The 15,555-nt window shown below is 38.9% G+C and overlaps 1 protein-coding gene across 1 annotated transcript in view; it reads left to right on the top strand.

The window, feature by feature from the left end:
* TMEM108 (transmembrane protein 108) overlaps nucleotides 1–12,527 on the top strand; it is a 146,424-nt gene extending 133,897 nt beyond the window's left edge. The window contains exons 4-5 of the mRNA XM_069960290.1: nucleotides 9,404–9,558; nucleotides 12,108–12,527. Of these exons, the coding sequence (XP_069816391.1) occupies nucleotides 9,404–9,558; nucleotides 12,108–12,224 (272 nt within the window). The 3' untranslated portion in view covers nucleotides 12,225–12,527. The remainder of the gene's footprint in view (nucleotides 1–9,403; nucleotides 9,559–12,107) is intronic.
* The last annotated feature ends 3,028 nt before the right edge of the window (nucleotides 12,528–15,555 follow it).

Raw genomic sequence — 15,555 nt, 5'->3', positions numbered from 1 at the left:
AAGTGAAACCTACACCAGAACTAGAGATGAGCGAACCGGGTTCGGGTTCGAGTCGATCCGAACCTGAACGATCGGCATTTGATTAGCGGTGGCTGCTGAACTTGGATAAACCACCTTCATCCCCTTCATGAGCAAAGGTGATTGGTGCAGGTATGTCCAGATCATACAGAAACAGTGCTCTACATATATTCTTCCTCGCTTTCTAAGAACAATAACTCTTCTATTTTTTCCCCATATGGGACTGTTTGGAGGCCCATTTTTTGCAGCATGATCTATAGTTTTTATTGGTACCATATTGCTGTAGATGGGAATTTTGATAGCAATTCTGCAATTTCTTTTTTCTCTCCTTGTTTACGCTGTTCACTTTGCAGGAACAATATTATATTTAAATAGTTTGGACGCACATCCCAATACCAAATATGTATTTTATTTTTGTCTTTTTACATAATTTTATTTGTAAAATGGGAAGGGGGTGGGTAATCTGTAATTCCATAACCATACAACATATGGGTATGTTCACACTGCGTATGAATCCGTCCGTAGTGCGAACCGCGAATATACGCACGTAGTTTTGAGGTTGATGCGTTCGCTTGAAAGTATACGATATACACCCGCAGAGTGCACACTACGTATGAGCTTACGGCCGGATCGTATGCGGCGCCGTGAAAAATGAACAAGACCATTGTTTGAGGACGGAAATGTTGAAACTCACGGCCGTGGATTTCCATGCGGTCCCGTACGGAGTACTTATTTCAGCCAAGTTGAACTTGATTTTTCAATCCAAAAGGTTCTGTGTGTTTTATTGGGCTGAGCGAAAATTTCCAAGTAAATGACCTGCCTCAGATCGCTTCGAAACAAGCTAGGGAAGCATAACTGCACTGCGGGCGTATGTTCGCGGTTCGTATGCATCTGGCCGCATGTCTATTTTTCCCACGCCCGTAGTTTCAGCCGCACATGTACGGCGGCGTACGATCTACGGACGGATTCATAAGCAGTGTGAACATAGCCTAGATACGGTAGCCATGCTGCACTCAGAACATATGCTCATTACTTTTTTAAAAAATATATATATTTTTATTGTTTTAGTAATTTACTTTTTTTTTTGTTACAAGGGAAGAAAGAGACATATACAAATTCACATAGTTTCCAACATAAGGTATGAATAAGTACAATGCAATGGCATTAATTAACAAGGTGCCCAGAAACAAACGTTGTAGTCCCAAGAGGGCAGTGACGGAATATGTCGCCTTTTCGCTGGACGACAGAAGGTCAGGCTGCCGCAACCTATTAACCCCTTAAGGTCAAAGCCTATTTTCGTTTTTGCGCCGTTGCTTATTCCATTTTAAGTTTAAAAGTCCATAGCGCTTGCATTTTTTCACCTAGAGACTTATATGAGCGCTTATTTTTTGCGAAACCAATTGCACTTTGCAATGACAGGCATTATTTGTCCATAACATATGCTGCGAAACCGGAAAAAAATAATTTGCGCTGTCAAATTGAAAAGAAAAACTAATTTGTTTTGATTTCGGGGAGTTTTGCATTTACGCCGTTCGTCCTATGGTAAAACTGACTTGTTATGCATGTTCCTCAAGTCGTTACGATTACTATGATATATAACATGTATAACTTATGTTGTATCTGATGGCCTGTAAAAAATTCAAACCATTGTTAACAAATATACGTTCCTTAAAACCGCTCCATTCCCAGGCTTATAGCGCTTTTATACTTTAGTCTATGGGGCTGTGTGAGGTGTCATTTTTTGCGCCATGATGTGTTCTTTCTATCGGTACCTTGATTGCGCATATACGACTTTTTGATCGTTTTTTATAAAAAAAATTTCTGGATTTGATGCGACCAAAAATGCGCAATTTTGCACTTTGGAATTTTTTTGCACTGACACCGTTTACCGTGCGAGATCAGGAATGTGATTAATTAATAGTTCGGGCGATTATGCGCGCGGCGATACTAAATATGTTTATTTATTTATTTATTAATTTATATTTATAAAATGGGAAAAGGGGGGTGATTTGGACTTTTATTAGGGGAGGGGATTTTTTATTAATAAAAACACTTTTTTAATTTTTTTTTTACTTTAACTAGAAGCCCCCCTGGGGGACTTGTATATAAACAGCACTGATCTCTCATAGAGATTAATGCTGTGTATATACACAGCAAAGATCCATGAGATCAGTCATAGATTGCTATGGCCTGCTGCAGGCCATAGCAATCTATTGCCGAGCCGGGATCAGCGTCATTCCGACGCTGAGGCCCGGCACGGGCAGAAGAACGGATCTCCCCCCCGCGATCGCATCGCGGGGGGGAGATCCGACCCACTAGACACCAGGGATAGTGTGCATAATGCACTTCAATGCAGCTGTCAGGTTTGACAGCTGCATTGAAGTGCTTAATTAGCCGGCGCGGCAACGGGACCCGCGCCGGCTAACAGAGGCACTGCCCGGCTGCACATGTCAGCCGGGATCAGCGCCGTTCAGAGCGGGGTATCAGAGACGTCATGGGTCGCTAAGGGGTTAATGTCCAAATAACTAAATCAAACTATGCTCATTACTTTTTAACGGCAGGGTAAAAGGGTAGGGGGGTCTGTGTGCTTTAAAATGCCAGGAATGAATATCAGTCCCATTCTGGCCCTGGGGGTTAGTATCATTCTTTTATGTAATTTCAGTTTTATTTGTACATGTCAGAACAGTGAAAATTATCCAGGCTACTGGAGATGGTGTTCAGAAGGACACAAAACACACACACACACACACACACACACATATATATAGTACGAAATTATAACAATACAGTCCAATACCACTTCCATACAGTTGCACCAGTCAGATTGCTATTGAATTTTGCCTCTTTCAGGCTTAGCTATATTAATAAACAATACAGTACCTAAAGAGCAATGACAAATCATTTTCACTCTATTGTACAGATATCATCAGAAAGGTCCCATGTATTTTTGTTATGACTTTGCTGTCTGAAAGATTAAAATTCATGAGTGTAAGAACATAGAGTAAGGACGGGAAATTGTACAGTAACTATAGCAACCTGATTATAGTAACTGGCAGAATAATGACAGAAGTAAATAATAGAAACCTATGAGTCAGATGTACAGCAGCACATTCATTTCATTAGTTGTGCTGATGTCAGAAAACAGACAACGTGGAGGGCATCCAGGCTGGGGAAACGTCAGCAAAACCAGCAGATAAAAAGATTGCCCTAGAGTTGGCATTGCTGATTGGTACTACTGAAAAGTTGTGCCTCAATAGCACTAATGATAAATACAGTTCAGGGCATACAGCACGACAACTGGCATACAAAGTGATCCTGGTAAAAAGGCTTTCAGAACCATGTATCATTTATTTATTAATGTGTTATAGTACATTGTATTTAATGTGATGTGGGTTATAAATAGTTTATTCACAGTCACTGCATTTTACAGTAAATATCTATTGTCCTTCCTAAAATCTGAAAGACGCTTAAAACAAACTTCCAGCAGATGTGGTTGGTAAATGCACAGTATGTGAATCATGAGAACATACCTGGGATAAACATATATTTATTGTATGATAAAAATCCAAATGAAATACTATAAGGGCAGACTAGATGGACCAGGTAATCTTTTTCTGCTGATAATCTTCTATATTACTATGTAAACTCAAGAACCTTACCAATACATCATTATCAGATATGCAGCCCATACAGAAAATGGGATAACATTCACATACCCTTATATGTTTTTTTATTATATATTTTGGAATTTTCTGTATCACATATGGATCTTATATAGGGATGGGCTGAAAAAACGTTTAAAGCTTTGAAAATTAACCCCTAAAATGGCCTAAATGACTGCGCCAATTTTTATTTTTTTTGCATTTTTAGTTTTTTCCTCCTCGCCTTCTAAGACTCTTTTATTTCATCTACAGGGCCATGCGAGGGCTTTGTATTTGAGGAACAAGTGTATTTTGTAATGGTGCCTTTTTATCTACAATAAATGAATGACAAAACCCCAGAAAATATTATTTATAAGGTGAAACTAGAATAAAATGCAATTCGGCTCAGTTGTCCCTGGTAGGGATGGTCCGAACCTGCCGAGGTTCGGGTTCGTACGTACCTGAACTCTCAGCAATGATTCCCGCTGTCTGCCCACTCTGTGGAGAGGGTGGATACAGCGGGAGGACCGCCTGGAAAACTGGGATACAGCCATAGCCATAGGCTGTATCCCAGTTTTCCAGGCAGTCCTCCCACTGTATCCACCCGCTGCACGGAGCGGCCAGACAGCGGAAATCTGATGCCGAGCGTTCGGGTTCATATGGACCCGAACCTCGGCAGGTTCGGACCATCCTTAGTCCCTAGCAACCAATCAGATTCCACCTTTCTTTTTCCAAAGAATCTGGAATAAAAGGTGGAATCTGATTGGTTGATAGGAGCAACTGAGCCAATTCTAGTTTACATCAGTTTGATAAATTTCCCCCTATATTTTTAAAAAACTTTTTTTTAACACATTTTAAGTCCCCCTGGGGGACTATTATCTGCAATCATTAGATTGCATACACTAATAAATTCTATGCCGTAGCATAGCATTGATCAATGTTATCGGTGCTCTTCACATAAAGCACGCCTCTGGCAGACTCTATTAGAAAAACACTGATCGGACAGCCTGGAGGTAAGGAGAACTCAGGCAGTCAGGAGAAATGATTGGGTCACCCTTAACCCCTTAAGGTCAAAGCCTATTTTTGTTTTTGCACTTTTGCTTTTTCAATTTTATGTTTAAAAGTCCATAGCGCTTGCATTTTTTCACCTAGAGACGTACATGAGCCCTTATTTTTTGCAAAACCAATTGTACTTTGCAATGACAGGCATTATTTTTCCATAAAATATGCTGCGAAACCGGAAAAAAAATCATTTGCGCTGTCAAATTGGAAAAAAAAAAAAAAAAAAGCGAATTTGTTTTGATTTCGGGGAGTTTTGCATTTACACTGTTCGCCCTATGGTAAAACTGACTTGTTATGCATGTTCCTCAATTTGTTATGATTACAATAATATGTAATATGTATAACTTTTATATTATGTGATGGCTTTTAAAAAATTCAAACCATTGTTAACAAATATATGTTCCTTAAAATCGCTCTATTGCCAGGCTTATAGCGCTTTTATCCTTTGGTCTATGGGGCTGTGTCAGGTGTAATTTTTAGCGCCATGACATGTACTTTCTATCGGTACCTTGATTGAGCATATACAACTTTTTGATCACTTTTTATAAAAAATTTTCTGGATTTGATGCGACCAAAAATGCGCAATTTTGCATTTTGGAATTTTTTTGCGCTGACGCCGTTTACCGTGCGAGATCAGGAATGTGATTAATTAATAGTTCTGGCGATTACGCGCGCCGCAATACCAAATATATTTATTTATTTGTTTATTTATTAATTTATATTTATAAAATGGGAAAAGGGGGGTGATTTGGACTTTTATTAGGGGAGGGGATTTTTTTTATCAATAAAAACACTTTTTTACTTTTTTTTTTACATAAACTAGAAGTCCCCCTAGGGGACTTGTATATGCACAGCACTGATCTCTCATAGAGATCAATGCTGTGTATATCCACAGCAAAGATCATTGTAATCGGTGATAGATTGCTGTGGCCTGCTGCAGGCCACAGCAATCTATTGCCGAGCCGGGATCAGCGTCATTGCGACGCTGAAGCCCGGCACTGGCAAAAGAAAGGGTGTCCCCCCCCCCCGTGATGGGGGGAAAACCGTCCCATTAGACACCAGGGACGTGAGGTCTGAAGCCCTTTAACCCCTTAGCGACCCATGACGTATCTGATACGTCATGGTGCCGCAGGGGGTGTTCAGAGCGGGGTCCCGCCGGGACCCCGCTCTGAACGGCACCGATCCCGGCTGCAATCTGCAGCCAGGCAGTGCCTCTATTGGCCGGCGCGGGTCCCGTTGCCGCGCCGGCTAATTAAGCCCTTCAATGCAGCTGTCAAACCTGACAGCTGCATTGAAGTGCTTTCCTCCGTGCATCCCTGGTGTCTAGTGGCACGGATCTCCCCCCCGCGATGCGATCGCGGGGGGGAGATCCGTTCTTCTGCCCGTGCCGGGCCTCAGCGTCGGAATGACGCTGATCCCGGCTCGGCAATAGATTGCTATGACTGATATAATGGATCTTTGCTGTGTATATACACAGCATTGATCTCTATGAGAGATCAGTGCTATGTATATACAAGCCCCCCAGGGGGGCTTCTAGTGTATGTAAAAAAAAAGTTAAAAAGTGTTTTTATTAATAAAAAATCCCCTCCCCTAATAAAAGTCCAAATCACCCCCCTTTTCCCATTTTATAAATATAAATTAATAAATAAATAAATTAATAAACATATTTAGTATCACCGCACACATAATCGCCCGAACTATTAATTAATCACATTCCTGATCTCGCACGGTAAACGGCGTAAGCGCAAAAAAATCCCAAAGTGCAAAATTGCGCATTTTTGGTCGCATCAAATCCAGAAAAAATGTAATAAAAAGCGATCAAAAAGTCGTATATGCGCAATCAAGGTACCGGTAGAAAGAACGCATCATGGCGCAAAAACTGACACCTCACCATAGACCAAAGGATAAAAGCGCTATAAGCCTGGGAATGGAGCGATTTTAAGTGACATATATTTGTTAACAATGGTTTGAATTTTTTACAGGCCATCAGATACAATATAAGTTATACATGTTATATATCGTTGTAATCGTAACGACTTGAGGAACATGCATAACAAGTCAGTTTTACCATAGGGCGAACGGCGTAAATGCAAAACTCCCCGAAATCAAAACAAATTCTTTTTTTTTTTCAATTTGACAGCGCAAATGATTTTTTTCCGGTTTCACAACATATTTTATGGAAAAATTATGCCTGTAATTGCAAAGTACAATTGGTTTCGCAAAAAATAAGCACTCATATAAGTCTCTAGGTGAAAAAATGCAAGCGCTATGGACTTTTAAACATAAAATGGAAAAAGCAAAAGCGCAAAAACGAAAATTGGCTTTGACCTTAAGGGGTTAATGCAGCTGTCAGGTTTGACAGCTGCACTGAAGTGCTTAATTTGCCGGCGCTGCAACGCACCCGCGCCGGCTAGTAGAGGCACTGCCCGGCTGCAGATTGCAGCCAGGAGCGGTGCCGTTCAGAGCGTTGTCCCGGCGGGACCCCTCTCTGAACACCCCCCGCGGCACCATGACGTACCAGGTACGTCATGGGTCGCTAAGGGGTTAATCACACTGTGGGGGTACTGATTTTTAAGTGACAGGAGCTAAATGGATTATTTTGGCAAAAAAATTACTATTGAATATGCCTCACTGTGCATTAAATAATTAAAAGACAGAATACTCACCTCTTGCCCCTACACCCCTGGTGGGGGACAGGGACAGGTGAGTATACTGCTCTATATTTTTTACACAAGGAAGGATATACAATACATTTTGTCTGGAAAACCCCTTTAGGCTATGTTCACACAACGTCAAAAATATAAAAAAGCGGCCGATTTTCATATTTAAAATAACGTCCGTTTTTGCCGAGATTTAACTGACTGCAATGCAATGCATTGAAGTCAATGGGAAGACGGACGTCCAATGCACACAGCGTATTGAATAACGGACGTTTTTGCAGCGGGCGTCAAAATAATGAACATGATCATTATTTTCGGACATCTTTTGCTATTAAGTTCAATGGACTTTTTAATTAAGCCCATCCAACGGCCGATTAGTAACCAAACTAGAATAATGTGCAAACACCCGTCAGTGCACTGGGGAGTGCACAAGGGGAGGTCAGGCAGCTAAATAACGTCCACTATTTTAGACTCAAAATGACGGACGTCATTTTAAACGGAGATGAAAAAACATTGTGTGAACATAGCCTTAAAGAGGTATTCCAGTGAGGTAATTTATCTATTTTTTATGAGATTGGGGTTGGGGAGCTATATGAGGGCTTAATTTTTAAGGGATAAATAGACCTTTATAATGAAATCTTTCCTTTTATCATAAAATGTACTGTAAAACAGAAAAAATATATATTTCTGAGCTTGTAAAAAAAAAACTGCAGTTCTGCACATATAAAGGGATTTTGTTTCTACATTGTTCACTTTGCAATAAAACTCCCGTTATCTCTATTTTGAAGGTCAGTGCAATAACAGTAATATCAAAATTATATACTTGTTGTGCTTTTCTACTAATTTTAAAAAATTTAAACTTTTTAAATAAAAAAACATAGTTTTAAATCGCCGTATTCTAACTTCTATAACCTTGCATTTTTTTGTTAATCTACGGAGAAGTATGAAATGTTTTTTGTGCTATGATCTGTAGTTTTTATTAGTACCAGACTTGGGTGGAGGGGACATATTATTTAATTTTCATTCCCTTTTATCTAATAGATAATATCACAAAAAAATGAACAATTTTGGCATTTGGTATTATTTTTTGTTTACGCCGTGAATGATTAATAAGGGTATTTTAAGAATTTAGAAAATTCCACGCAATATTAAACATATTTCTTTGTTTTTTATGTTTTTTTTATTTGAAAAACAGGAAAAGGGGGTAATTTAAACTTTTAATAATAAAAGTTTTTTTTGTACATTTAAAAACTTTTCCTTTCACACTTTATAAGTCCTTTTAGGGGACTAAATTTTCCAACTGATCAATGCTATGCTGCATTGCAATGATCAGTCACATTTGTGATCTGCTGATTAAGCCTGCCTGAAGCAGACTCAATCAACAGAGAGACTACAGCTGCCATGGAAGGTAAGTACAACCCTTCGGTAGCCATAGCAACCTATTGGCACCTCAGTTCTTTGCTGTGGGGTGCTAATCAGACCCCTGACAGGTCCGGTACGTGTCAGGGGTCTCTGTGAAAGCTTCATTTAATATTGCTTGCAGATTGCACAGGGTTTAAGTTCCTGGAATGGGACTGACATCCACTCCCAGTAATTGCAGACGTCCGCAATAACATTCAGCTAACACCCACTGCATATAGCACAGGGTCATCTCCTGAGCCGGCACTATATGCAACGACTGCTGGGCTGCAGTAATATAGAGGTTGAAGTATACAGTACCTGTTATCATGTAACGAACAACAGGTCTCCTGCTGGCACTGCCTTATACTGACTGCACATGTGGGGATTAGAGCTGTTAAACTGGATAAGTGGTGCATACATAAATATAAAGTCCCATATAGCATAAATCAAGGAAAAAGATAGTAGCACTCACAAATCTGTAGCATAAAACTGAGCTTTATACCATACTTGTATACAAATTCAGCAGATTCGGAGACTCATGACCCACTAGCTACAAAGCTACAGCTGTTTTTCTTTTCTGTAATATTTACCTGTAACCTTTCTGTAATATTTTATTTACAGCCGTCCTATTGACTGTATGCTGCATGAGACGGAAGAAGAAGGCTTCTAACCCTGAGAATTATTTAAGTTACTGGAATAATGCAATTACAATGGACTATTTCAACAAGCATGCTGTTGAGTTACCGCGAGAGATCCAGTCTTTGGAGACATCAGAGGTAATACACTACAGCCCTTAAGTTGAGGCTATGTAAAGATGATATAAAAAGTAATGGCAAATAACTGCCATGTTTTGATAATGATGGCCGCATTTAACCCTTTCATGACCCAGACGAATATTACCTAAATGACCGAGCCAATTTTCATTTTTGCATTTTCATTTTTTCCTCCTCCACTTCTAAAAGCTCTAGCACTTTCATTTTTCCCCATCTATAGTGCCATGTTAGGGCTTATTTTTTCTGGAACAAGTGTACTTTGTAATGGCATCTTTCATTCTACCATAACATTTATGATAGAACCCCCTAAATATTTTTATAAACATAAAAATTGGTTAAAAAAATGAAATTTTGTATCATTTGGGGGTTCCTGTGTCTACGTAATGCACTTTACAGTAGAAGTGACATGATACTGTTATTCTATAGGTCAGTCATAGCACGAAGACATGCAAGTTTACACAGATTTTCTATTTAATTTTTTTTTATGAAATTTTTTTTGCAAATAATTATTAATAAAATGGTACTATTGTGATGGTTTTATTTTTCCACCTATGGGGCTGTATGGGACGTCATTTTTTGCAACGTCCTATTTATCATAGTGTCATATTTGTGTAGATCGGATGTATTGATCACTTTTTATTATTTTTTTTTTATATATATAATGTAACAAAAATCAGCAATCCTGACGCTTTTCCCCCTCTTTTCGTTTACGCTGTTCGCCGTACAGGAACACTATTGTAATATTTTAATAGATTAGACAAAAACACACGCTACAGTATATAATATGTTTATTTATTTAATTATTTTAATATGTTTTATTTGTATAATGGGATGGGGGTGATTTTAATTTTTATTGGGGGAGGGGCTTTGGGATATTTTTAAAAACATTTTAACTTTTTATTTGTTACACTTTTAAAGTCCTCCTGGGGGACTATTACATGCAATCTTTAGCTTGCATACACTGATCATTGCTATGACATAGCATAGCACTGATCAGTGTTATCAGCGTTCTGCACATAGAGCCTGTCTGTGGCAAGATCGCTGCAGCACAATCGCTGCAGCCTGTCATGAAAGGTGAAGGCCCAGCTGCTGATAGCAGCCGGCGCCCACCTGCTATTGAAGCGCACTTTGCTCCTGAGTGCGCGTCGTAGCGGGATATGCACTCTGGAAGTACCTGTACGCCCAGGGTCGTCTGGTGACAGGTGGCCAGGTGCACGGGTGCCCCAAGGTCGTCTAGAGGTTATTAATCATTATTTATGTCCAATATTATAAACTCCGTTATTTTTACATCGTGTGAACATAGCCTCATGCCAACATAGCCAATAAAATTCCTAAACTATGCCTGAAAGAAGTGGCTTTTATTTAGCTGAATGCAGCTTAGCTTGTACATTGTGAGGTGCTCATGTTCAAGGTCTTTCCTGGATGGCACCATCTTGCTATCACTAGTAGGACTGGAATTGAGTTGCATCCTGCATGATACAAAAAAAACCTATTCCCTGATTAATATGGTCAGGGGCCTTTCCAACCAGACAGCATTTGCGGCCAACTTTTTTTTTTTTTTTTGCGAATTTCCTTAACGGGAATTCCTTAACGGCGGGAATTGCTTCACATTAGGAAAAAGGCTTATGCACCTGCAATTGTATTAGGGTGAAGTATAAGAAAACTATTGGTAATTGTACAATAACACACGATAAATAACCAAAAAATCAAAATCAAATTTGTGAATTACTGGTTGTGTATTTGCTGTCAAGATATTTGTCAGTTTTGCTAGTTGTAAAGCTCTTCCATGAGTTTAACAGCTCGCTCGGCAACCATATTTGATCAAGGAGCATCAAGCAGTGACGTTCCTTTATGCAGTTTTTATAGAAACATTTTAAAGTCTTAGGACACTTCAATATACAGTGGTACCTCAAATTGCTCGGTTCTCAAACTGCTTGAAACTCAAACTGTATTTTCAAAGAAAATTTGCTTTGGTTCTCAAACACTTTTCGGGCCCCCAGTCTTGAAGTACTTGGTATCCGAACATTTTTGCGAGCGTGAATGGTGGGCTATACCTGGTGAGCTAAGCACTGGGGAGGCTTCATATACAGTACAGTGCTGTATAAGACTGCTGGAGTGCAAATACAGTATAGCAGTAGTACAGTCAGTGCACCACCATCTCCCATACATCAAAGTTCTGGGGTGCTGGGAACGCTATACAGTAAAGGATGAGTGAGCAGTACTACTACTGTACTATAATTGCTGGTTTTGTTGAATTTTTATTGCGTATAATGTACTGTACAGTATATAGTACTGCTCTGTAATGTACTCTAGTGATTAAACTGGGCACTTTTCAATGTAATATATAGGTACTGTAGGTAATTATTGGTGGGTGCTGGAATCAATTAAACACATTTACATTAATTCCTATGGGAAGACACTGCTCGGTTCTAAAACTGCTTGGTTCTCTAACTGCCTTCCGGAACCAGTTCCGTTTGAGAACCAAGGTACCACTGTACTTCTAGCTTTGTATAGTGATCATCTTTTTATAGTCTACCTCTCCTTTCTCTTAGGATCATCTCTCAGAACCACGCTCTCCAGCCAATGGTGATTATAGAAGCAGTGGAATGGTTCTTGTCAACCCATTTTGTCAGGAAACTCTCTTTTCGGGACAAGTTTCTGAAATATGAAGATGACTGGGCAAAGATATTCTCATTACTGTGTTTTACATCCAGAACACAAACAGCCTTGAATAAAAAGGATGACTTGTTATCAAACATTAAGGATGGTGAAAACTCTCTTTCTCAATATACCGTAGAAACTGGATAACAGGTGGTTTGAAATTTAGTTGGATTTAGTTGACCGTACAGCCATCCCTCCAAAGTCCCCTGAAGGCAAATCATACTCCTATATCATATAAATATGCTTTGTGTACCCCCTTTTCCTTAACTACGTTTTCAGCTTGTTTTCCTAAGAATTGTCATCTTTTTACAATTGTGGTAAGAATTTACAGAATATTCTGTGGCTTTATAAATAAAGTTATTTATATGTAAAACCATGTTTTTTTGTTAATAAAATATAAATTGCCTATACATAGAATTTGGTCCCAGTTTAGATTCGATGTTTTATGTGCCTTTCTTTGTGGAGCTAAAGGTAAACACGCCATAACCAAACGTCAATTGCTGGGTTCTATCCCCACTTTATTTTTGCATATGAAGGTGTTCAGATTTCTCAACGAAACCATAAGTCAGTGGTGCCGGATTGCTCTTCCTGCCAGGACAGTGGTTACTCAACATTAAAGTAACTTAAATATATGGAAACAATATAAGTATTTCCAAATATTCACCACAAATACTTTTAAGTCCATATGCCATAAATATGCATCTAAATCAGTGTCGGACTGGGGTATCTGGGGCCCAATGAAGAACTAGTGAGAAAAGACATGTCAGTCAGTGTTGGTGCAGGTTTTAAAGCCAGTCCTCTGGTGGGCCAGTCCGACACTGATCTGATTCACCCAATTTATTAGGGGGTTTGCATCTATCAATAAATCAATATGTCTTTATAAATTTCCCCCATTGTGTGTACTGTGAAGCAGGTTTCTGGCAGAGCTTTTGAAGAATAGTTGCTGAGTTTTAGTAAAGGACATTGCTTCAGCTGCTCAGAAGCTCCTTACTCTCATGTTCACACGGTAGCTTCTTGTATATATATATATATATATATATATATATATATATATATATATATATATTACTTGATCTGAGACACTTAGCGCCGTACTTAAATCAGTATGGAGAGGAGATAATATTACGCTTTGCAGTGGTTGGTTATTCCGTGTACCATCCTGGGGACTATTGTCTTTAGGCCTCCTGCACACTGTTACCTGCTCCGACCTACATCCCACCAATGTTCTAATAATGGACAAACTGCTTTAGGCATATACTAAAATTTTGGACCTCTGCTCTGCACAAGCATATATATATATATATATATATATATATATAATTTACTGTACACTGTATGTACAAGGCAATAACAAATTAGGCTCTTAAAGTGATACATAAACAAAATATGAAATATACCATTTAGTTAACCTATTTACTTACCTATTATTCCATCAAATTATTATTGGCCGATTTCCAGCTATTCCAGATGATAATCAATTGGTGTAATAGGACATGTTAAAAGACTACGATCACCTGGCATGCACCAAATAGGTTGGTGCTCGCTTTCCCCTCATTATCGTGCCATGTAATACAGCCTTTACTTTAAAGGGATATCTGTGATCAATTTACCTCCACTTACACTCAAATGATTGAAGTAGATTGGGGTAGAAATATATATACAAAATAAATATACAATACGTCTGCAATGTAGAGTATTATACCTGTCAGTGTAACTTTGACAGGCATCCTATAATCCCTCTACCTGGTAAGGCTAGGTTCACACTGCGTTTTCAGCATCCGTTTAACGGATCCGTTTTTTTAACGTCCAGAAAAATAGGGTCAGCAACGTTTTTTGGTCCGCCAAAAAAAACGGATCCGTTTTTTTTAATAATGGAAGTCAATGGAAAAACGGATGCACACAAATGAATCCGTTTTTTGCAATCCGTTTTTCATGCGTTTTTTGCAAAAAACGGATGCGTTAAACGGATGCTGAAAACGCAGTGTGAACCTAGCCTAAGACTAAAAATTGGCAGACCTTGGAGCCTTCATGAGGTCATGTCATTGTAACTACTGACAGCAGCATGTAATGGCTTTTAGGCTGGTACTCGTGTTATCTCACATCCTGGCCATTGCAGAAGGACTTCAGCTGTATGTTACATGTGCTTTAGATGTACATGGCATGAAGTACTTATCAAGAGAGCCAATATATTGCATATGCCAGAAAGAGGTTGAATTAAGTTTTTTGTATTAAAAGGTGTTTTTGTGTTTTTCGCTATCACGGGTATCCCAGTCTACACCCTGAATGACACATACTGTAAGCACTGCATAACATATAGAGACAACACCTCCTTAAGGCCATGCTGTACAACAATAATCCACATGATGGATCCATTGTTGACAAAATAAGATACAGCAGTAAAAAGTTTACTTCTTACCCCTCTTTAATCAGTGACTTCTGCACATAACAGAAGTCAGTGACCCATCTTTTCTTATCTCCTTATTTCCATTTGGCTGCTGTAAAGCAGATCTCTGAATAGCTGTTCATTGGAAGATTTGTAAATCAGACAAGATGGCTGCTTCCATAATCATGTACAAAAAATAGGAAAAAAAATTCGAGTACATTTCTAAAGATGAGAAAGATAAAATATGTTATCTTTATATGTTATGTTATCTGGTTTCAGTTAAAAAGATACTGCTTTTAGGGAAAGGTGAAAAAATGAAAGGTTTAGCAAGGAGCACGAAAAAAAAAACACACACATGATCGCTGATCATCTAGTTTTACCATAAATATTCTGCCGACCACCAGGAATTGGACATTTTCTGACCCTTTAATCCTTATAAGTCTATAAGGCCATCTCTTGCAATTGGACAGATATTACAAAAAGCCAGCGAGTAAAACACACAGCCATGTAATGATTGCAGGGGTCTGAACACCTAGACCCAAACTGATTGACATGACTTTGTGTCACATGTTAAATGTCTTGATAAATGACAAGGACACTTTAACCTTAAGGCTGTGCTCACACTAAGTAAAAAAAAGAGAAAAGGCTTTCAATTTTTCTTAAAATAACGTCCATTATTACCGCATTTTAATTGATGTCAATGGAATGCATTGAAGTCAATGGAATGACGGCCGCCCAATGCAAATAGGGGGAGATTTATCAAACTGGTGTAAAGTAGAATTGTCTTTGTTGCCCCTAGCAACCAATCAGATTCCACCTTTCATTCCTCACACATTCTTTGGAAAATGAAAGGTGGAATCTGATTCGTTGCTAGGGGGAAACTAAGACAATTCTACTTTACACCAGTTTGATTAATCTCCCCCATAACATATTAAATAACGGACATGGTGCGGACG

This window comes from Dendropsophus ebraccatus, chromosome 2, assembly GCF_027789765.1.
Source record: "Dendropsophus ebraccatus isolate aDenEbr1 chromosome 2, aDenEbr1.pat, whole genome shotgun sequence".
Classification (NCBI taxonomy): Eukaryota; Metazoa; Chordata; class Amphibia; order Anura; family Hylidae; genus Dendropsophus; species Dendropsophus ebraccatus.
This window is presented reverse-complemented; position numbering and strand designations above follow the sequence as displayed.